Source organism: Carassius auratus, chromosome 31 (genome assembly GCF_003368295.1).
Source record: "Carassius auratus strain Wakin chromosome 31, ASM336829v1, whole genome shotgun sequence".
Taxonomy (NCBI): domain Eukaryota; kingdom Metazoa; phylum Chordata; class Actinopteri; order Cypriniformes; family Cyprinidae; genus Carassius; species Carassius auratus.
Window position 1 is genome coordinate 27475096 of NC_039273.1, and position 25466 is coordinate 27500561.

The 25466-nt window shown below is 35.3% G+C and overlaps 1 protein-coding gene across 3 annotated transcripts in view; it reads left to right on the forward strand.

Moving 5' to 3' along the window:
* Positions 1-25466, forward strand: part of LOC113051029 (calcipressin-2-like) — a 57283-nt gene that overhangs the window by 14430 nt on the left and 17387 nt on the right. Inside the window, exon 1 of one of the 3 annotated variants that reach the window (XM_026214629.1) lies at positions 20347-20920. The exons of 1 other annotated variant lie outside the window; for it this stretch is intronic. In XM_026214629.1, the coding sequence (XP_026070414.1) occupies positions 20804-20920 (117 nt within the window). In that variant the 5' untranslated portion in view covers positions 20347-20803. Of the gene's footprint in view, positions 1-20346; positions 20921-25466 lie in introns of those variants that run through there. One more of the 3 variants, XM_026214630.1, reaches the window with a different exon arrangement.

Genomic DNA, 25466 nt, shown 5'->3' on the forward strand with positions numbered 1-25466 from the left:
CTACTCTGTGTTGCTCAGAGATGCTTAACGATTTTTGATGCTTCAATATATAATATCAAAACCCAAGTTCCTTTGGCTGTTTTATTAATAATTGAATCAAAGGCAGTGATTATGTCATTCTATTGGAAACTGTTTATTTCTCAGAGCTTGCATTGACTGTTGTTTACACAACTGTTTTGGCGAGCCAGAGGTGAAAATTAATAAGTTTTTTGTTTTGTTTTGTCTGGGACCTGCGGCACATTGTTCATGGATTCAAAATAACATTTTGATTTCTCTAAAGACGTTTGTAATCTAAGCTCTTAGTCATAAATAAGAATAAACAAATGACATAAGTTTTATTCAGTTGTTTCTTATTCTTCTAGCCTCGCGTTACTTCAGCATTTCCAATATGACGCTTAATTACACATCTCCTAATGACTTGTTTGCTGTAATCTTGTTCCTCTGTTGCTTTTGTCATCGCATAATGAGAAAAAGGCCACTGCGAGGAATGTAATATTAGATGTAATCTTGCTTTGTTGAATTAGCCTTTTTTGTTCACCTGTCAGAGAGATGCGGAATTTATTTATCTGCTGCTCTCAGCAGACGGTTTTAAAACAAACGTCTTCCCCTATCAGATAAATAAAGTAGCGTGGAAATGTCATCAAACACAGCCTACTTATGCTAGCAGATTAGAAGCGTGTCCTTAGTTAAGACATGGCATTTAGTGCTTGCAACGAAAGAGATTAAATGAGATCCAGCCCGTTTCTTTGCTGATTGATAAATTAATCAAATTAAAAAATAATATTTCAATTCCCCTGATGTATCTGCACAATTAATTGTTTGTGAAGATATTCTGAAGATATCATCCTAAAACAACGGTTTAATGATGCCCTTTTTAGTGTCAGACCGGCAGGTTTATCTACGGCGGTTGTTTATGTTCAGCCGTTATCTATGTTGTAGTGTTGCTGCTGCTGGCCAATATTGTCTGGTTTGCTTGTCAGATCTCTGGATCTATGCTTTGTTGTTGTCAGTTGCTATAAGTGTTTAAATGCATAAGGAGGATCACTGTGTATCATTTCAAATCACATCTTCTGGCAAATCACCAGTTGATTTTTGTTAACGTGTCATTATTCCACCTTGTAAATTTGATGCAAATAGCCAGCTTAAGCCTCCTTGAGATATTTTTCTAGTGCCAAGGGCAATATGTGAATATCATTATCCTGCTTCCAATGCCAGGACACAGCACTGCAGCAGCCTTTTCTTTTTTCCATTTAAAACACCTTAGCTACCATATAGCAATGGCTAGCACCAATAGCAACCTATAATACACAATGCAATGCTTTAGTGACCACCCACACCTTGTTAATTAATATAAAGCAGAAATAAAATAACATTTTAGATATAAATTTAAATGGAAATTAGAATTTTTTTAAATCTGTGGAATCTAAAAAGAGGACTTTTGGCAACCTTTCACGGTTCCCATGGAAAAATAAAATTGTCAATAAGTCAATAGGAACCGAAACTGTTCGGTTACTTTGGTAAAACTAAAGTAACTAGAAATATATATAAAATAAAAAAAAAAAAAAAAAAAAAATATATATATATATATATATATATATATATATATATATATATATATATATATATATATATATATATATATATATATATATATATATATATAAAGCAAATTAAATTATTAAAAATATAATATAAAATAAATAATATAATATTTAGTTAAAAAAGGTAAAATTGCATAAATACTAAAATACCTGACAACCATTCAGAACACCTTAGTTTGACCTCTTTATTATACAGAATCAGTGGAGAGTAATGGAAAAATATTATGGAGTGGGTGAGGAAAATTGATCATTGAAGCTGCATAGTATGTTATTAACCACAGCTCTAGCACAACATTAAGCCTTTGGACTTTTTCAGCAGCAGCTTGGTCGTATGCAAAGGAATTTGCTTTTGCTCATAGCAGGATGTATTATCTGTTGATAATGTACTTCTGCGACCAGTTGGTGGTGCAGATTGCCATGTGGTAACAGTTGGGAGATTCTTAGATAAAATCTCTTCTTCCGGGGATCAGAGAAAGCTTAAGGCTTGAAATGTGAAACAAAACTCTCAAATGCCCTGTTGCATTCTGACATGTGGCTTATATGAAAACTAGTTGTTCTACTTCTCCAAATCTGTGTTGAAAATGAGGTGTTTACCTCACCTGCTCTGACGTTAAATTCTTATTTAAGTTGTTTAGTGACAGTAACCATGTAGATAAGGACAGGTCAGTCAGGGAGAGTAGTTATCTGGAAGTCAACGTGTGTGTGTGTGTGTGTGTGTGTGTGTGTGTGTGTGTGTGTGTGTGTGTGTGTTTATTGGCAGGGGAAAATGTGGTCCGTTTTTTTCCTGCCTTGTTACTTTGGAGTGGAAAGTTGATGGAAATATCCAGAGTGTGTCCCAGTTGCCCAGGGCTGCTGTGTGTGCCATAATCACCTCTGGAGGTATGTGTGTGTGTGTGTGTGTGTGTGTGTGTGTGTGTGTGTGTGTGTGTGTGTGCGTGTGTGTGTGTATTAGGGGGAGTCAGTCAGGGGAGTCACACCTGTCTAAGGGAGCTCTCCATGGTCCTGAATGTCTGCTTGTTTGAGACACACACACACTTCTACTGAGCTATTTAAATGAGGACATACACATAGACCAGGGATCGCCAACCTTTTAGGCATAAAGTGCCATTTTTTATTTTTCTGGTTAACCACTGTGCCAGTAAGTAGTTGCCAATAAAGTTGCTGTCAATGCTGACCTGTGACTTTCTATTTATAAAACAGCTTTGATACTGAATCGCTACATTATATTTCTCAGCAACAAGGGGGTCAAATCGTTGTTTCTGAAGTAACTAAACTCAGTTTCATTGTTTGCAGAGAGACACAGACACTTGTTATTCATACACACAACTTTTATCACTCTCTCCCTCTCAAAATGGGCAAAAAAAGTGATACTGTGATTTGATTGGCCAGCTGAATTATTTTGAATTGCGCTGTTACCTCTGAGGCAGAGTAGGGGCCAGCTGAATAAATTTAGCCTCGTTAATAAAGTGTCTTACGAATTTGACCAACTAGCTGTTAGCCAAGGGGTAATCAGTCTTACTTTTGGAGTTTTATGTAACTGAATTAAAAATATATATATCACCAGTTTTAAAGAAATAAGATGTCTAACTTGTACGATTAGTCTAAAGATAACTATACTAAAATACTACTGACCAGCTCAATCTTTGAACCTACTCTACGAGAAACATTTCTGCACTTGTAATTATAAAGTATTTCTTATTTTAAACTTTTTTTTTTAATCTGAAGCAGAAACAGTCCTAATATATTTTTAAAAAAATTTGTTACTTGAAATAAAATGAATGCTAACTGACATAAATAATATATAAAACCTTCTTTCATCTATTTCAGCTAGTCCTCAACATTTCTCAATTTATTTAGTTAAACATGATATACTATAAAAATAAAAATAAAATAAAAACCAATAAACAAAAAAAATAGTAATAATAATACAAATTACAATTCGAAAAATTATTTATAACAACTTTAACAGTAAAAACATATTTAAAACAAGGTCAATTTAGATATGAATAACTGTAAATTATGTAAAAGACTTAGATTTTTTTAAACAAGATCAGTTTTTTTTAACTTTTTGTGTTTAAAATAGCTGGGGGGGGGCAAAGACAAAATGCACTCATTAAAAATACAGCACTATGTATTATAGTAGAAACAACAGAATTTGTAGCATTTTAACCCACAACTACACAGTATTGTTGTTATCTTTGCTTTAAATTCAGAATAAAAGGTCATTATATTTCCACTTTGACTCTTACTGACAGTTGCTTTAGTACCCTGGTTTGTGTTTTCTTTATAAATGAGAAGCAGTTTTGAGGTTTGAATGAGGCACTATTCAAGATGTGACAGCTCTTTTTACAGTTTATGGATGTTCACTGAAAAAAATACTTTTATTCTTCTGTTGTCATCTCTTGTGTATATAATTACTAGACTTTTGTGGTTTAGATAAAAGCAATTTTTCTATGGCTGCTTTGCTTTTAAATTTTCACAATATATTCTTTAAATGTTCATATTTTGAAGCTTTTAGAGCTGCATGATTAATTATCAGTTTAGTCCACCTGACAGCACTTGCATGTGCATGTCTTATAATACACATTGTACTGTAATTTATAGGGCAGACTGGGTATTAGAGTTGCCACTCATTTTACTTAAGGAACATTTCTCAGGGTAATAAATGTTTTTTTGCACTCTTATTGAAACACAGCTGCTTCCTGAGTTGCTTAAAGCACTTACTGATTTCAGATCTGCTGCAGGTGTTGCTCTTTTAGCTAGCAGTCACTAATGCCCACCAGTGTGCTGATCCCTGACATTAAAACTCACATTCAGAAGCCATGCAGAGAAAGAGATGGGCTCAGGGAGCAGGAGAGCCTCAGGGGGGCTTCAGACGCTGTGCCGTATGCTGGCAGTGAGAGAGCTGCACTGGTGGCCATGCAGCGGTTGAGCAGGGGACAGGGTTGCCAGACAGCAGGAATCAGGCAAAGGGGTTTCTGAAGGGACATGATAGTATTGCACATGAGCCTCTGTGTCTGCACAGAAACCAGTTTTCACAATTTCAGTTTTTGACTAAAAAACATAATCGAATGCTGCATATAAAGTATTGTATTTTAGATGTTTGAAAGGGACATGCAATCAGAGTGACATTTAGAAGAGTGTAATTTTTCCTGCTTAAATAACTTAAAATGAATCCACTTTTATGATAATTCCCCTGAAAATGATTCATTATTGCTACACTACCATTAGGGCTGCACAATTAATCAGTTTCTAATTGTGATTACAATCACGGATTCCCCAATTACGTAATCATTCAAATCAGCAATTAATTGTTCAAAGTCCACTTAGGTTATTCTGAGTGCTTGTGTTTTTTTGTGTGTGTGTGTGTGTGTTTTGATACTTTCTAAAGGTTATCTTAATGGTTTTTCCATTATTTTTTAATTTAAATAATACCATGCATATATTTTCTTTTTATTATTAAAGAAGAAAAAATACAATATAAATTTTTCATTTATGGCTTATTACTAAAAACAATACTAAAAGCAATAAAAGTTTTGTGTGTGTGTGTGTGGGGGGGGGGGGGCTGGGGGGTTAGGGGCGTTCAATTTGAGTGTTTTCAGCATGGTATAAACATAATTTAGTGTAGAGACTGTCATAATCGAAATTAATAATCGCATTTACAACTTCAAGGAAATAATCAACGATTATGATTTTTGTCATGGGGGCAATTATTATTATTATTTTAATTATTATTTTAATTAACATTTCACGTTAATCAAATAATACTGAAAAAAATGCACTTGAGCACATATTCAGCTTATTATTATTTTTAAAGAATTGTGTGACATTGAAGACTGAGTTATGGCTTCTTTTTTTTATTATAGCAACAAATTACAATTTTAAATAGGTTAATGCACATTAACAATGAATAAACATGTAAAAAAAAAAGAAACCTTTTATAGTTTTTTATAATATTAATGATGATTTTTATATACATTTTTCACAATAATATTATTTTACTTTATCAAATAATTTCAGCATTAAAAATAAATCCCCAAAATTTGAACATTGTATCTTTTTTTCCAACCAGCCAGACACAGCAGCATTAAAACAGCCAATTACATTAGTTTGGGGCGGACCTATCTTTTTGGCCAACCAGATGGAGGCAGTGTTTGAGGAAACCTGCTTGAAAATAGTCATCTTTTCCTTTTTTTTTTTTTTTTTTTTTGTGGCTCAGAAATTACACATTTGCCGTTTGTGTTCATTTATTTGAAATGTCATCTAGTGGTGTGAAATTGGTTTACTTCCTGCTGAAAAAAAAAAAGTAAGCAACTGAAAGTCTCACTTTTTTTTGCACTGAAAAAACTTTCTTAGAAGCAGCACTAGATGGCAGACTTGTTTGAAATGAGATTTAAATTGTTTCCAGATTATTCTCTCTGTTGACACTTCCTTATGGAATATTACTTATTATATATTCTTCACTTGGATAGATTTCTAAACAATAAGAAACGAAGTTATGTCCTTCAGGTAGCGTGACTTATCAGAAATATTACAGGATGAAACAAGTAATATTTGGTGGATAAATAAAAGCTTGCCCTTCTAAACTTTTCTTACATGCAGAAAGAGCTCAGACAGGATGAAATATCATACTCCTGTAAGGTGAACATAAACCTCTTGTGTTCGGTGTTAGTACAGAATAGTCTCTTACTCCCTTGGGAAAATATGCTTGCAAGTGTTCTGTACTATTGAACATTTGGACGTGTGTAATGTTTTACTGAACTACACTGGCAAGGCTTTCCCTCTGTTAAACAAAATTAATCTGTCTTGACTGAATTCTTAAGGGAATCATTAACCCAAAAATAGGGTTGGAATTGAGAACTGGTTTTCATTCAGATCTGGTTTTGGTATTTTGGTTCTATGAACGTCTGAATTAAGCTTTTAGTTGTTTTTTTAAAGCCTTGCTGAACAAAAGTAATATATTGGGTATAGCCAATTTGCCAACCTTATATGGTGATTTTAATGATGAAAAGGACAGCTACATCTTTCTCATATTCATCACTGATTTCCAAAAGTTCATTTTCAGCTTGCTTTTCCTGTTCATGGGGGTTGTTTCTCTCTACTTCAATTGCATATTTACAATATACCTCTAAAATGTAACTCATGAAAGTGCTCTTTTAACAGGATGGAGAGATGGCAGCATTACGTAACCCCTCTTCTCGCTCACACTGTACAAGACTCCTTTTTCTCTCTGTAATTTGCTAATTCATGACAAACAGCCCCAGACAGCAGAGGTTAATTGTGTTTTAAGAACAGGGACGATGACAAATTATAAATCAGAGTATTTGCAACCCGTGTGAATGGGAGCCCATCTCTCTTTAGTAATCTCTTCTTGTATGCGCTCATTTGAAAGCTCTCAAGATGAGCAAACATTCGTTCACACAAATTCACAGATATTTATTCTGATCTTAGTTGTCATGTGTTTTCTCCATGGTATATTTAGTAAATAGGTAAAGTTCTGAGCAAGTGTGTTTGTCGTTCTCAGGTGATTTATGCATTCATTCCTTAGGTTAAGCAGCTTGCACAGCCCTGGAGTCATCAGGCTGGCATCAGGCTGGCAGCTTCAAAAGCAATTGAACAAGTCAAACGGAAAAAACTATTTTGCAAAATTGCCAATAGTGGAATATGTGCAGTGAAGTGAAGCATATGAAGTGGACAACACTTTAAGGACATGCACATACATTTTCCTATAGAAATAACTGTATATTCTATATTTTGTTTTATAATAATGCTTAATGTTTTATCATTTATATTTTTTGTGAACTACACACACACACACAAACTATATGTGATTTGACATCTTGTATATTGCGAAAACCATACAAAAACACACCCAGAAAGTGCACACATACACTATGAAATGTAGATTAGACTACTGTGTAACAGTTCTAGCACCATGGCAAACGTTCACCAAAGCATGCTAACTGTTCTATCGTTAGCTGCACATATGAGCACAGAACACTATTTAGAGTCCCAATCTCAGAGGAGACAAGAGAGCAGGATTTATTTATTTACTGTATATTATGCTGCTGCCATACAGATCTAATACAAACATGAGATTTCTTTCCCAGCTGTTTACCTTCACAGACATAACGGACTGTAACTCATGTGTTTTAACATAAACTTTTGTGTATTTAACAGTTTAAGCACAATAAGACATAAAAAGAACTTAGTTTAGTACATTTATGCTGTGTGACAGATGCTTTGTGTGCGCATGCTTCAGATGTGTGTGCTCAGAAAACCCTGTATCAGAAGTTTAAACTAGTATGGCTTTAAACACTTGATTTTAGCATGATAGACGTTAGGGCTGCACGATGTGTCGTTTAAGCATCGATATCGCGATGTACGAATCCACGATAGTCACATCGCAGGATGTGCGATGTAGGCTGTCGTAGTTGATCCGTTATTCATTAACCGTACAGGCCAGCTGCTCCCCGAGCCTTGACGAATGTGATTCGCAGATTAACCACCATAGAGTGAAAGTTTATCATTTGCATGTGTTTTTAAGTCCTGTCAGTTTAACAGGGCGCATATAAGTATGAACAGAGAGAGAGAGAGAGAGAGAGAGAGAGCACGCGCGAGAGAGCCCCGACCGCATATGCGCGCTCACTTTCACCGTCTTCAAACAACACGAGTGCTGTCTTGCTCTCTCTCCCTTGTGCATATTAATCAAAATCAATTGACATGATGGTGTCAAAAAAAACAAAAAACTTTCCAGTGATGAAATGTTTTCCATGTTGTCAAATCTTGTGCGATATCCTAAACTGCAGAGATAATTACACAACGCGTGCCGTACACATCTGAATCGCGAACTAATGATTCCTTTGAACCGATTCAATTTAATGAATGGTTTAAACAACTGACCTGTCCAACACTGAACTCACGAGACGTCTGAATTGGTGTATTAAAAAAAATATGTAACTCTTTACAATAATGTTTTATTTATTAAACTATTTAACTACATTATTTAACATTTACTATTACTAAACTGCACTTCTACAACATTGTTAACTTCAACATTTAGGCTGTAGCCTTCATTGTTGAAATCAAAATTTGTACAGTATTTGTTAACATAGTTAATACACTGAGAAGTAACATTACCAAACAATGAACAGCTGTGTTTTTATAAACTAAGATAAACAAAGATTAATAAATATAGTAATAAAAGTATTGCTTGTGGTAAGTTCGTGTTAGTTAATATGTTATCAATTCAAACCATATCCTAAAGTTACAAACAAATAATTTACTCAAATTTAAATAATATTCTGATGTTTAAATCATTTAAAATGAGAATGTAAGTGTGATCACCCAGAAAGTGCACACATACACTATGAAATGTAGATTAGACTACTGTGACAACTGTGTAACAGTTCTTGCACCATGGGAAAAATTCAAGCAAAGCATGCTAACTGTTCTATCGTTAGTGTGATCACCCCATTTCTGTTTGTAAGAATTTTTTTTATTAGATTTCATATCGCAATATATATCGCAGAAAAATAAAATATCACAATGTCATTTTTTCCCAATATCGTGCAGTCCTTATAGACATGATAATCAAAACCATACAGATGTTTTTTTTTTTTTTGTTGTCTTTTGTTTTTTTGCAGAGTATCTGACATAAGAGCTGTAAAGGAACAGCCAAATTCTGGCTATTCTGGAAAAGGGGGCAGGGAGCAGAAGTTCATTTGAATTTAAAGATACTTGCACGAAAACAGGGTGTTTCTGCTTCCTCTCAAAATAGGCATTTTCAAAATGATATAATAAATGATCCATGGGGTGTTTTGTGCTGAAACTTCACAGACACATTCTGGGGACACCTGATACTTATATTATATATTGTAGAAATGGGCATAATAGGTCACTTTTAAGAAAATTAAATAAAATACGTATTTTGATTTCTTCTACAGAATTTGACAAACACTTCCACCTTGTTCCACTTGATTAAGGCTACACCAGTTTAAATGGAGGAGGCTCTTCTGTTGTCGTGATTATATAAATGTATTTATATAGCAAACAAGAGTTTGATATCATGCCCCCTGCAGTTCAGAATCAATAATACATTCAAAATCGAATCAGTAATGTCCAGAAAAAATGTGACTGTATTATATTTCCTGGCATCCAGTGTTATTTTGTTAAATATAAAAACTATAAACTGTTGTCCGCAAGCTAGACTCAAAGTCACCATAAAACATTTGATATTGACAGCACTGTGGCGAACAGCTTTGTCCTTCCTGTGTTTTTCTGGAAATAAATTGTTGCTTAGCAACAATCAGCAAACTTGTGGCTCAAAAACACACAAACATTCATGCATCTTTTTAACTAACTACTTCCCATTCAGTTTAACAAAGTGCTATCCACAAAAATTAAGTTATATTGTCTTTCTTATCTGCACAAGCGTTCTTTCTTCAGTACAAAAATGTCTTTTTTTTTTTTTTTTTTTTAACAGATCAGTTATTAGGCTTTACATTCTTAGTCAATCCGTAATATATCCCAGAACAAATTACCTTTCACAGAAAATATAAAAATACTCTTCTAATCCACTGATAAGTCAATCAATCAGATTTGTTAATTCCAGTCCTGTCGTTCTAAGTACAGGTATCTAAATATAACTCAGTCGACTGGAATGAAATGGAAGAACTTATTCAAACAATAACAAGGCAGAGAGCCTGGGCTTGGGGTGGAGGATTATCTACTGATAATGACGTATGGGCTTTGCTAATCTTTATCTGTGTATGGATGGAGACATGGCATGTTCGGATTCTAGATCACAGCTTTGACTTCATTATGATGCAGCATGATGATCTTGAGCAACTGCCAGTAATGGGCCACACCAACCTCTGAACTCTTTTGAGATAAGGTGTTTTTGTCCTGGTCCTAAATCCTAATTATTGCGTGAAGTGTACATCTTATCTTTGAAAGTCTTTAATTAGACACATGAGATTATATAAGAGATACATAAAAAAAAAAAAGACTGACCTGTCCAGACCTGACCTGTACATCACAATTTTCCAAACGTTCCATATTTAACTTTTGAGACAGACATGGAGACCACTCTGTTTTCCCAGGGAGTCTGGGACTCAGAACTGGAACTGGTTTATTTGACAGTGCTCAATGCTCATTTTCTCTTCAAATAAGCCGAAGTGATGAGTTTTCTCCATGCAGTCAAAATAGCTCTGATGAGATTGAATTCTCGATCACGGGCCCAGACCAATAAACACTTGACAGTGAAAGACTGCCAGATCTCCCTTCTCATTTCAATGCAAATGCAACAAGTGCATTTGGTTTCCATTGGTGTCAGTGGGGTCCAAATATAGCTGACAGGAACTTGGCTGAATGGGAAGTTTAGTGATGTGATGACAGAACTCAAATCTATTTTCAGACTATTGTTGATAATAAATTCTGTTTTCATACTGTTCTTGCTGACCTGCAATTATTTATTTATTTATTCAGCATTTGGTAACAATGGATGAATTTTTTTAAACATGGGCACAGATCTTATATATATATATATATATATATATATATATATATATATATATATATATATATATATATATATATAGTTAATGTACATTCATATTTTTCATGCAAGCCATACTTGCGATACTGTATTTAATAACTACAACAAACAAGAAGTTAATATTGAGTAACTTATATTTTAGACCAATGCTACCAGTTATTTTCACTGTTGCAGAGTTCTTCAAGTATTGATTTAGACATTAAAAGCATACATTTTTCTTAACGTTAATGTTATAGTTTTTTTTTTTCTTCGTTAATTAGTTAAGTTCACATTTTCCACATTTCCAACATCACTTCACTGCACAATTGCATAAAGATAAACATTTCTCAACTTTGTGGCATTGCTGGACATGTCCACTTGTTGGCACGATCCGTCAACACTCATTTGCATTTACATTTATACATTTGGCATTTAAATCTGTTTCCAGAAATAGCTGTGAGCGCTCTTTTACTGTGCAAGACCCAGTATCTTTCCATGTGTTTGAGATGATTCAGGAACATGTTCGGCGTTCACGCCGCAAAGCTCGGATCAGAGCCACCGTGACTCATGTGCAGGCAAGCAGGCGTCACTGCACCACGTTAGTCCTTTAGTGTCACCACTCGGCCGCCAAGTGGTTAATGCAGTTCCACTGCCTGTCACAGTTTCAAAGACACAGAGAGAGTTCATTTTAGAATGAATGCATGCATGTGTGTGTGTTTATGGAAGTCAGCTGTTGTGTTTGTCGATTGTGCAGCTGTTGTGTTTTATTTGGAGATAGGTATCCTTTGTGTAAATAGGCCTTTTCCTGGTAAAAATCTGAAGTGCTTGTGCGTGTGTGATTGTGTTCCGATGTACGTGCCGAGCAATGTGTAACACTATTGCAAATGGCAAAGAACTTTAAAAAGCACTTTAGAGCACAGATTCACTCTGTCAAAATATAGGCACCTGCATGAATTTAAACATCCTGTGCATCAGCGAGCAGCATTGACCACATCAGACCCAGATTTGTTTATGGGCATTTCTTCAACTATGGGCACATTTGGACCTGTGGATTTTTAGAAAATAAACTCTTGTACGCTCTCAATTGTTTATTTACTTTGTCCACTAACAAAGTCCAACTGCGTTTATGCATAAATCGTAGGAGAATTTCTGTAATTTTCTGAAAGGTCATGAACATTTCACCATTTCAGAATGGTACTGAAATTTATTTTTTCCAACAAATCAGGATAACGCGACAAACTTCGTCCTGCCATGCCTAATTTAAATATAAAATAGTATTTTTCGTTTTAAATTCTTTAAAAAATGACAAAGCTGACACTGTTTCATACCAAAAGTAATCTGCTCGGTCTTGTCTGTTGGTTCTTTGTCAGTGTCCTCTTTGCTCTGCAGTGTATCTTTCACTGCATGAGAACATGGTGTGTTGCATGAGAGTGCCATGGACTGTTGGACATAGCAACTAAGGGGGCGGGTCTTTTCGGAGAGCCAATAACAGGTTAAATGTGCTTGCATATATACAAACACCCACTACCATTCAAAAGTTTGGGCACTGTAATATTTGTATTTTGTTTGATCATTATTATTATTAATATTTGATGTAGTTTTGTTTAATTTTTTAAAGATTTTTTGAAGAAGCTCTCATGATCACCAAGGAGGAATTTATTTATTTGAAAATAAGAAAACAGAGACATTGTGAAACATTATTGCAATTAATTATTATTATTATTATTATTATTATTATTATTATTATTATTATTATTATTATTATTATTATTATTATTATTATTATTTTAATCATGTAATTTTTTCCTATGATGAAAAAAATCAGCATTTTCTGCATTATTATTCAGTCTTCAGTCTCACATGAGTTTTTTCATGAATAGAAATTTCAAAAGAACAGAATTTACAGTATTTAAAATACTAATCATTGGTAACTTTATAAATGTCTAGTACTGTCATTTTTTATCAATAACAGAATTACAATAATCAGAATTTTTCATTAATTTCTTAAAAAAAAAAAAAAAAAAAAACTACTGACCCCAAACTTTTGAATTCTAGTGTGTATACATATACATTATATATATTAATACAATAATTTATTTATTGTATTAATATATATCTTTAACATATTTTTTAATTCTAAAATTTTGTCTGTCTTGATCAAGAACTCTTATCTCTTAGCTAAGCTTTCTCAATCTCTTCTGGTTTTCTTAAGTTGAACACATCTGTCTGTTTTTTTGGAGTCTGCTCACAACCTAATTTTATCTCTATATAATCCCAGTCATAAATTGTTCTTTGGGTCAGCTAAAATCCAATACGAAATGTACTAAATCCCATCGAAATTGTTCCTAATCTCTTTGAAATTGGCCCTGATCCCACAGAGAGAGGTCTATCAGACATGACATTCTTAAAGTAGGTGATATACGCAGCATCCCCCCCCCCCCCACACACACACACACACTCTGCTGGTACTCTGATGTCATCAGGTTAACCGTCTGGCTCTGCTGCCCACAACAGGCCAGACAAGGCAGCGCTTTGACCTTGAGAATGTGTTCAGAGAAAAGATTAATGTCAAGTCACGAGAATGAGAATATTACTAGCAGAAAAGATGGCCAAGGTTAAACACTGCATTGGTCATGGTGTATTAGGCAGCTCTAGATGACAAGACTGAGGTTATGACTCTTGAATGAGTCATTTTACATAAAATAATTGTATGTCTTCTTTTTGTGTGTATACATTTCACCTAATCACAGACAGGTTAATCCACAGGCAAAATAAAAATATGCAAAAAAAAAACATTGTGCATTTTATTCTTTTACATTTGCCATATGAGGCAAAAATAGAACTATTCATCAAAGAATCCTGAGAAAATGTATCAGTTTTTTTTACAGAAATATAAAAAAGCACAACTGCTCTGCACAAATTCTGATAATAACAAGCAGCAATTAAGCAAATTTGAATGATTTCTGAAGGTTCATGTGGCACTGAAGACTAGCGTAATGGCTGCTGAACACAGGAATAAATTACATGTAAAAAAAAAAAAAAAAAAAAAAAAAAAAATATATATATATATATACAGAGTGAAAGGCTTTCTCCCTCGCTCTCTCTCTCTCTCTCTCTTTCTTCTCCGTCTATTGTGTGTCTGACGTCAATACGAGCCTTTCATCAGCAGTGCCATTAATCAGCTCGCTGCTGTTCTCTCTTCTTCCTTTCCTCACCTACCTCTCATTCTCATTGTTTGTTTGTCCCCTTGCTTCACTGCTCTCTTTCATTTTGAACAGTCTTGTCTCTTTGTTTCCCATTTATTTTTCCTTTCTGTGGCTATATTTGGAAGGGAATACTAGCTTACTGTACAGCATATAATGTATTGTACACCAGCCATTTTTATTGCTTCAAATGATATGCCTGCAGTTAAAAAAATAAAATACAATTTTTTTTTTTTCTGTCATGAAAATATATTTCATTTTACATATACACTATCATTTAAAAGTTGGGGGTCGGTAAAAGTAATTTATGCTCGCCAAGGCTTTGGTGCTCAAGAAACATTTCTGATTATCATTAATGTTGAAAATGGTATTTATGAATATTTTTGTGGAAACTGAGATATTTTTTCAGGTTCTTTGATAAACAGAAAGTTTAAAAGCAATGATTTGAAATATAATTTATTAAATACACTTGATTTATTAATATTGTCGCTTTTGTAAAATGTAATGCATCCGTGCTGAATATTATTAATTTTACATGTAACCAAAATTATTTTGAATAAATATTTATAACTTCTTTACACAAGTTTTGGTTCTTAAATACCCCAGATTTGTCAGAAATCTTTATTAGAAATCTCTTTTTATAGAATTATTAATTCCTTTTATGGAGTGATTAAAGTGATACCCAGAAACACACACACACGTATTGTATGATAATACCATGTGCTCTTTGGTTGTACCCTGCATAAAATTTCCCCAAAATTGTAAAATATACAGAAAGTGCAAAAAGAGTGATAATATGCTAGTATGCCATTTCAAACCTATCCTTAGTCTATATCTATCCCTCAAATACATGCTCAGTTAGCTGCCATCATGTTCTAAACACCCTCTCTCCCTTATTCTGTCACCTCAACATTCCCTGGAGAGGTCAGTGTAACTCGGATCATCATTCTCACACGCACTCTTCATCTCTCTTCATCTTCATCAGTTTAACATTTGAACACACACAGGAGTCTGCTGTGCAGTATATTTAGGTGGTTTCAGTTTGGGCTAATAATCTCCTCTCTCTCCGGCAGACACACGAACACTATCTGCTTCATCAAATTAAACATGTCCAGAGAGGAAATAAAGGACATCTGGCCACCTGAATATCCTTTAGGTATATCTAATGATAACAGCGCTTACAAATGGAGTGTGAATGTGTGAGTGCATGTGTTTTTGTCTGGAAACACATAAAAATAATTAGCATTTTGTGTAAAACCAAAATATAATGTTACCTAACATTATTAAATGAATATGTTCCAAAGTGCATCTTGTGCTAGCAGTTTTACATAAATTCTCATAAATTGTAATTAGTGACAGGGACAGGGATATTTATTTGTCTACCTTTATTATTTATATTATAATTTGTAATGTATTCCTGTGATAGCAAAGCTGAAATCATAAGAGGCTCTTTTGTAGAGAGCATAATACATTTTTCAGGATTCTTTAATGAATACGAGGTTCAGAATATTATAATTTTCATCCTTGCTTAGTGAAATTATTTTACACATACACACATATATATGTATATACTGTACACCCTATCATTGACATTTTTTGCACTGCATCCATCATCATCTACTTTAAGTCGACTTCTACCATCGCATTTCTTATCTCTGCCAATCTGAATGATTTATTTTTGCATAGTTTGTATGTGTCCAAGTGCTGAGTCTGTGTATGTGAATTTATTGCAGACTGTGTTCAGCGCTGTGCTGGATGAAACTGAGGATTACAGCATTTCCATAACAAAGCCCAGATAGCTTGGTTTAGAGTCTCTGGAATACTGCCACTGCTATTGCTATTCTGCACCTGTAGAGTGTGACCTACCCCTGAGACACACACACACAGAGAGAGAGAGAGAATGAAGACACACACACACACACAGAGAGAGAGAGAGAAAGAGAGAGAGAATGAACACACACAGAGAAAGAGAGAGAGAGAGAGAGAGAGAGAGAGAGAGAGAGAGAGAGAGAGAATGAAAGTAATGGATGACTAAGGGATGTCTGCATCACTGTCAGTCAGAGTCCATATTTATTATGTCACATGGTCTCCTGCCCTGTCTGAGATTACTTGATGCTCCAGCATGAGCTAATGTTAATGTGAAAACAGAGCAGGAAGAAAACGATTTGTATCATGACTTACTTTAAAGCAGAAAAGTGGAAAAATGCCTGCTGGTCAATATGAGAACCTGTTTACTCAGCAAATGATCAGTTGATGTGTAAGTGAGCAGAGTAATCATGTTCTGAACGAAAAACTGTTGATTCAATTTGTGCTTAACCCTCTGTCCTTGCCAGGTACAATGCAACAAAGCCCTAAATGATAAATCCCATCTTGCAGTGCTGATTATCTGAAGCTGGCGCAGCAACACAGTTAGCCACCTTTAGGTTGTCACGTAGTCCTGTCCACAGTAAAATCTCATTGGTCAAAATCTCTGCTTTTAATCAGTGTTGCATATTATATTATTGTACTTAAGAAAAAAACAATAACTAATAAAAATGACAAAAGCACAACAAAATTACTAAAACTGAACATTGAAAATGTAAAAAACTAGCAGAAAATATTGATATATATGTATATATATATATGGTAAAATAACGATTTTAAACTGGGCAAAACTATCTGCTGCTTCCTTTTGAACTCCTACATCCTCCTTGGCATGAAATGAATTTCACAATGTGTTTACAAATCTCATAAACTGCAAGGACTTTTAACCTTTTAAATTGAATCCATAGCTTCCTCCAATTCAGAACATGCAGTTCAGCTAAATACTATTTTTAGTTTTTACATTGGTCTCCTTCCAACAATGTCATAAGGAAAACCCCCATTCTTTCCCCACACTTTCATTAATAATATTAAAAAACATTTTTTAATTTTAGTTAGTCATCATTAGTCATTATATATTTAAATGTCACAAATCTAGATGACGAGGAAGGGCACACCTTCTTAGGGCACTCAAAGCGTGTTATTTTTGGAGAACATGCTTTACCAATGCAGAATTCATCATATTTGTCTAGTAAGGGATCAAAGTGCAAAGATAGCATGCTGCAAATTATATGACCCTTTTGGCATGTAGAGACAGCAAACTATTGAGCAAAAAGGAAGGAAAAGACCACCTACAACCCCTTGAACTGTATAGAAACAATGGCCTGACCTAGTTCAAGAAAGCATTAAAAAACTGTAAACTGAAACTAGAAGAAACATGTCAAAACCGACTGGGCACACAGACTAGCCACAGCACCATTTCCATGACATGCACTGAGAAAAACAGTGTGGAAAGATCAGCTTTCAGAATAGTTCCACAAGTCACAATCTCCTCAAAGCAGCTTTAACTCGAAATCCAAGGTAGTTTAAAGGATGTCTGGCGTGACTGCTCTGGTCATATAATATAAATAATTTTATAAAGAAGCTGTAGTGAAACTTTATGTGTCCATATACAAAAAATTGCATTTCACATCGAGGCCTTCAATGGTGTCCTGACTCCTGAATCCACATTTTAATACCATCATTAGTATAATAAAAGGACAAAAATATAGTCCACCCCAATGTTCTTACAGACATTTATTAACTCAAAAGTATTTATACTTTGCAAATAACATTGGTATAAAACAAATAAGCTGATTACATGTGATTACAAGTTGACCTAAAAATTTAACATACCTGTACAGCTTTTCGTCTTCACAAGTCTCCCCAGCGTATTGCGGGAGGAAAATACTAGTCAACACAGCTTTTTTTGCTGCAGGAGGAGAAGGACAGTTAGCACAGCTTGACTCGTAAACTGAGCACTCCTTACATATTCTTATGGAAGCTTGCAAATATCTTGCAAATAACATCAGTAAAAAAAAGGTATAAAGCTATAAAAAAAACTCATAATTGAAAATTAACCTACCACACTCAAGTGGGCTTTCATATTCACAACGACTCTGTCACAGAGATGTGATGAAGAGGTCTGTGGTTGTTTTTCGCAGTCATTTAGTACTACTGTATGTAGATTTACAGTAAGCTAATATTTTCCAATACCATGAAAATCTACAATACCATTATGTACACAGTATACAGTAAGAAACCTGAGAATACAGTAATAATACTGTAAAAACAACAAAAATTATTTATAGTGTGTTGTGTGCTAGCTCTGGCTATTACCCTCTCTGATAATCCAGATGACGTGAAAATGAAGTGAAGGGAAGGCCTTGCTGGTCCTGACATCCCACCACTGCATTTCAACTGAGACAGCTCACTTTTTCAGTTATTTCCAGAAGTATTTTTCCCTTTCATTTTCCCCACAGACATTGGATTTTCTACATAGACATAAAAAAAACTATTTCAGCTTCTTTAGTGTAAATTATGCAATCGAATTATCAGTACAATGATAAAGTTTCCATAAAACTGACTATAAGCCATTGATTATTAGTAGAAAAAAATATTTGTTTGAGGTTTATTACTAAATATTCAAACACAAACTTAAAAAATCTCCTGTAGTGCATGGCGTAGCATCCAATCCATCTAACAGTGTGCCTGTGTGTGTGTGTGTGTGTGTTACAGATGGCGTCCTCTCCTCTTAATTAGAAAAGTCTCATGGCATCTCAGGAAGTATTACTCTGTTCTAGCCTTGTCATCTTCAAGGACCCTCATGCCATTTGCACAGTCACTATCAGCTAGCCCAATTGGCATATATACCAGGAGCCTCGCATCCATCCATTATTGTCAAGCCTGCTTAGATTAGCAGCTTCCATCTGGGCTTTTCTGCACCAGGTGTTATGTAGTGAGGCCTTTTCCCCTCTCAAGGTTGCCTTAGTGCTAGAGTCATTTAAGCTGTTTATTGACTCGCTCTGATAAAACCATTGCTTCCATCGAGAAAGGACAATGGAACATGCATTGTACTGGTCCGTTCTATCAGTGCTCTCAGAGTGCTGGAAAAGTAAACACGATCTTCTAGGCCCGCAGTGCAGACAATATGATGACTCAACTGTCTGGAGTCTTTAAGCATGCTTCATTTAGGACGGCCACTGACCTTTCCGATTGTAGCTCACATGCTCTATATCTGTTTTTGTCCCCGTTCTGTCTCTGTTTTTCCATTCTTACCCAGCTTTATATTCCTCTGTTATCTGGATTCTGATTATCATTGGACAAGTTCTGGCATTTAGCAGTCAAATTTGTTTGTTCAATGTATAAATGTCGCAGCCAACCAATTTCCTACATAGGCTGCATGCAAGTTTCATGTTTCCTCTAATATCTCCTTGCCATATTTCTAACTAATTTGATGTCATATCCATTGACTTGTTTATATTCTATTTAATAGTGGTAGGTAAAACAGGCAAAATCTATATGAAAAAAACAACAGGCATTTGTACCATAGCTTAAAGTTCCTTAAAATATACAGTATATTTTCATCACAAAAATTAATCAAACTTATTATTTACTTATTGCTACTGAAATTAAAATCAGATGAGGTTGAAACATCTTAGCACTCCTATAAACACATCCATTTTAATACTAATGTAACATATCATATAATTTAGAAAACCTTTAATTACTTTATTGTCTATAAAATTATAATGAAATTACAGTTAATTTTCAATATATCTAGCCTTAAGTATTTACATCGTACCAGTCATTATCGAAAATGAAATAATAATCTGACAAGTCCCCTTCAGCCTGCAGTAATTTGCAACTAAACACAAGTGTTTTGTACTACATTATGTTTTAATACATTGTTATACAAACATCAATACAGTGTGATGTCAGGCTGCAGAAACCAAAATAGCCACCTATATTTGGAAAACTCCCCTATGCCTTTTTGTTGCATGCTGAATGATGTTACATAAATGAGTAATATATTAATAATATATCCGTCTTGGATCCACAGACTTTCTCATATTTCTCTCTCTCTCTCTCTCTCTCTCTCTTGGTGTCCTTTTTGTTCTAGAGCTCTCTTTCCCATCTGCTCACTAGTGTGTCTGTGATGTGACTATATATTAATCTGCAGTGCTGAGTCACTCTCCTGTCTTCCTTTGCCCTATCAGAAGGAAAATGGAATCAACTGAGAAGGGGAAAAAATAATATGTTATTGCATTACACATTCTAGCCACATAAAACTGTTTTTGGATCCAAGAAAAGCTACAAAAGATAAAATAAGAAGGAAAAGGCATGACGTATGAATAAAAAACAGCTCTGGTGTGTGCAAGTGCAAGTGAGCATTCATAAAATGAGGCAGTGATGTCACTGCATGGATTGAGTGAGAGAGAGGAGGAGAGGAAGGGTGGGGGTTTTCGCACACACATACACACTCCCGCACCTCTGAGAGTTACAGCGGAGTCTTCAGAGCACATCCAAACACTCACACACAGCCTCGCGTGCATTCAGACGCGCTCCTCACACATACTCTGTCAGGGGCCGGTCATCCCTTCAATCTGAGTGAGCCCAGCATGCCCTCCAGGAGTGTGGACTGTAATATCTCCACCCTCATCGCTTGCGCGGTGGACGTGGAGGTGTTCACCAGTCGAGAGGTCAAGGTAGGGCAGGAACTTCTAACCTTGTTTGGGGTACGTACGACTAAGGGTTGGCGTAGCTAATTTTGAGAGATGTTAAGACTGTGTCACATTGACATCCTTCATTCTGAAGTACAAATAAAAAGGGTTATTATGTTTAGACGATCTTCGTATGTCAATATAGCAACAGACTAGAGTGCCTCATTGTGGATATCTACAGAAAAAAACAGATTACAGTAGATTCAGAAGCCACTGAAAAGCTAATTGATTCAAATCTGTTTTATTTTGTCTTTCAAGTGATTGGTTTTGTAAACGTGCCTGTTTAAATTATAGTCTGTCTAATAATTTTACCTAGTGTGGTTATTTATATTTCGTGCAAAGAGGTTTTGCTTGAGTCATATGCTTGTTGTCACAGCTCTTTTCATTCACACAGCACTTAATCTCTGTGCGTCACGGTCTTACCCGACTGACCATCACTCTCTGAAGTCTTTGACATGCTCATCTTTCACACCATGCACTCTTACAAGGTCATCAATGATTCCACATCCTTCATTTGGATGGGTGTTTGTAATGCTTCATTGCACCCTCTGGAATCAGTGGAATGTGTTCTGTTTGACCAACATGATAATGTACTTGGTAATTTAGTAAATATTCGAGTTTGGCAAACAGGGTCAGATTTAAAAGGGCCACAGGGATCTATGGCATATCTTTCTGTCCCTACTACATTTACTGACAGTTTCTTTATGCATTGTGTGCTTGTCATGCATGGAAGGAATGTCAGTAGCTAAGGAGTTTATTTATTTAAAGATGACTAGAAGTCCTCCTAAGCACTATGTATCCAAAAATAGATTGGATTTGTTTTTATGCATCATGGAAGAATCTAAAAAGTAAAATTTAATTGCAATGTTACTGTTTTTGTTTTGTTTTTGTTTTAGTTTTTTGTGAAACCTATAATTAATCAGGATAAAATTTACTGTAGGATAGGGCTTTTTTTTCAAAGTTAAATGCTTAAGACGTGTTCACACCAAGATGAATGTTTAGTTGCTAAATATATATTTTTCCTGATTTTAATTTGAACAAACGGCTGTTAATGCATTTTTCAGACCAATATGAACACTGCAATTTTTTTACGAAGAGGTATAAAACTGACCAAACAATGATATGTGCACTTTTGTGTAAGTGCAGAACCGCTGTTGTTACATAAAACTATGACTTGGTGGAAATTACAGAGCTTTGAAACTATATGCTTTTAAGCAATCTGTATTGTAGAAACCATATACATGTAGAAATAAAGGTGACTTAAAAGGTGACAGAGATTTTGCCTAATTACAGTACTCTGTACTGTATACAAAACACCATAGCAAATAAGAAAAGTTTGAATGGCTGTTTAAAAAAATGTACGGTAAATACTTTTGACTTTCTTGATCTTTACCCTGTGACAAGTTGGTGTCAGAAACCAGCACCTTGTGTATCAGGGTTAACTGAGTTTGCATTTTCAAAATGTTTTGGAGGGCTAAAAAAATTGCAAAATTTCAATGAATTTTTATTAAGAGCTGCACTTAATACAACAACAATTCATAGTCCGCAAAAAAAGGAGTCCACATGCACTATATATTACAAGTCTTCTGAAGCTATATGTTGCCTTTGTGTGATGAACAATCCAAAAATGTGACTGATTTATAATCTCTGTCTAACCCACCTCCACTTCCAGATTAAATAAATACTTCTGAGTACTGTGCATCACACAAAGCTATCATATGGCTTTGGAAAACTTACTGAACAAGTTTTCATGTTGTCAAGAATACTGACATGGCGATATTTTCCAGTCTCATGATACCTATTTATCTTTCCCATATGCGTCCCTCCTATTCACCATTATGAGATCATTCAGTGTTTCTGATCCCCCGTGACTGTCTCTTCCTGCCTCATGAGTTTCTTGTGACATGTTTCATATTGCCTGCGCTTTGACTGGGCTCAGTTTCAGCTGGGCCATAATGCTGAGTAATAGCAGGAAGAGCAGCGGGTCTTCTGGGCTTTCCACATTTATTTGCTCCTTGCTGAGAACGCTGCAAGTCAGAAGGTCACATTTATTTTCTCTGGGTACCATGGAGGTGACCTGCTTCCTCTAATAACAGTAAGAGCATCTCACTCACTGCAGCATGATTCCATTTCCTGTCATATCATTTCACCAAAATAGACATCTACTGTAAATATTAGATTTGTTCTTTCCATGTTCTCAGCCTTTGAACGCTGTCAGAAAAAAAAAAAAGCATTTGATAGTCCTTTTACTGGTTGTGCTAGAAGACTCTCGAGATTGTGGTTTCATCTTTACAAGATTATAAGATCTTTCCATCGTTTGTGCTATTGTCATTTTTAATATTATTTTTATATATACTTTAAATCTTTTTTTTTCTTACTTATTTTACTCAGTTTGCAAGGCAACACTTTTTTAAGTTTAAGTATCTATATTTAAGTGTCTATGTTTAAGTTTAATGTTATATTTACATTTTTATTTTCTATCAGCTTGATTTTATTTACCAAAAACGATATAGAGTAGACATATATATACATATATATATTAGGGCTGGTCAAATAAACACATTTTTTATGATTATGAAAGTATATTGCTCACTGGCTCTGAATACACATACAGAAAAATCATGGGCACAGGAAGGGATGCTCCCGATCAAATTATTTAGGCTTAGTATCAGCATCCACAAACCACTGTCCACTGTTGTTTTTAACAGAAAAGAATGCAAGGAGCTCCTAATGATGACTTAATAAGTTGGAAATAGGAAGTTTCCGATAGCACATGAAGACAGCAGAGAAGCGCTCTCGCTCAACAGAGTGGAGTAAATCGTTTTGTTAACTTTGTGGTTTATTATTTTGAGTTATATGGGACGTGGTAACAAACATCCCTCTCACAATATATTGCTTTACAGATTATCGCTTTTGCCGCTCAGACATATTCAGCAATCATGCAGCAGGTATCAGAAGATCTGCACTCCGGTGCGTATAGCGCTCACACTCACTGATCAATATATAACTGAACCGCGCTCTTGCCCACCTCATCCAACTGAAGCAGGGACTGCTGAACGGAGCATTCACACTACTCAAACGAACCAGACTTTGGGGGTCAAACGCACTCCAGCATGGTTAAGATTGCCTAGTGTGTGCACACCCTAATTATTCTCCAGCATCTGACACACACAAGTCTCTACCTGCACATCAAGTGTTGTCCCGCTCCACACTCTTCTTCTGCGTTAGGTCCCGTGATCGTGCAGGTCAAAACATTTTACAAAATATGCAGAAGGCCAGTGAAGAGGTCTGAAACCTCTGTTTGTTTACTTTACCGTATTATATCCAGTTCTCATGTAAAATTTAAGCTTGAAGTCCTAAGAAAAGCAAAGTGCAGCTTTGGGTCGTACAAAGAGTTATATTTAACCAAGGTCAAAGTTGGCCTGGATGTGTTCAAGATGAATAGTGTCTCTCTACGCAAAGAAAAACTCACCTTTTTCTCCTCACCATCTGATGGTAATTCATCTCCCAGTAAGGAGAGGATCTGGTCTTGATTAAAAGCAGGGGACTGTTAAATTTGACATTCATTTCTGGGTTAATGTTAAGGTTAGGCTCAGTTTGCGTTTTCCTCTCTTCCACCCCTGTTAAGAACGTCTCAAGCCACAATGTTAACACACAGCTTGGGTGAAGAACAGCTGTAATTGCATAATGCCTGCGTGCCTACAACACCATCCTCACAGAAAAGTGGAAAAGCATAGCACCTCTTTTTTTCCCCTTGATGGGAAGGCTAATCATTCCATTCTAATGGAGTCTCCTGCCATATCTGCAGTTTACATTTTAGTATTGTCACCTGACGCATTTTGTACTCACTTTGGTTTGTCTTGGCAGGAAAGCAAATATCTATGTGAAGTTAAGTGATGTATCACTGGGCTAATGTGTGTTATTTTTAGCATCTCTCTTCTCCTTGATGGACTTTTTATCTGTCAAGCAAAAAGCTTGTAACTGAGTGTGTCATAGCGCAGTAATTTCATGCTTTAGTGGGTTGAGATCATACAGCAGCGTATGTGTATAAACTAACATGGCTGCTTGGCTGCTTTCAAAACAAATGATTTTCCCTCTCTTTTTAATATAATTCACCCTGACTGGTGCTTTAATGCTCCACTCTCACCTAAAATGGACATGTTCTTGAGAATGTCAGGTAAAATTGGGTTTCACTTACACACTTTGTGATCTCTGTCCTATCCGAATCAAGCATGTCTGTTTTTCTCACGCAACTTCTGCTAAAACCTACAGTACGTAGCAATTTACCTAGTTTTGTCGCTACCTTGTGAAGTGTGACGTGTGATTGCGTTGTTGGTATAACCACTGATCTATAATAGAGTACTGGATTGCTCATGATGTCATAAAAGTGAAGCCACTGTGGTATTCCCCAGTATTTCAACAAATTATATTAAATTAATAGGAAATTGTATTTTGATATAACATCATCTAACAAGTCAGCATTTTTATATCTGAATTTGCTTCACGTGGAATTATGTTGTTATATTGTGTTTATTCGTACAGTGTGGACTATGTACACGTT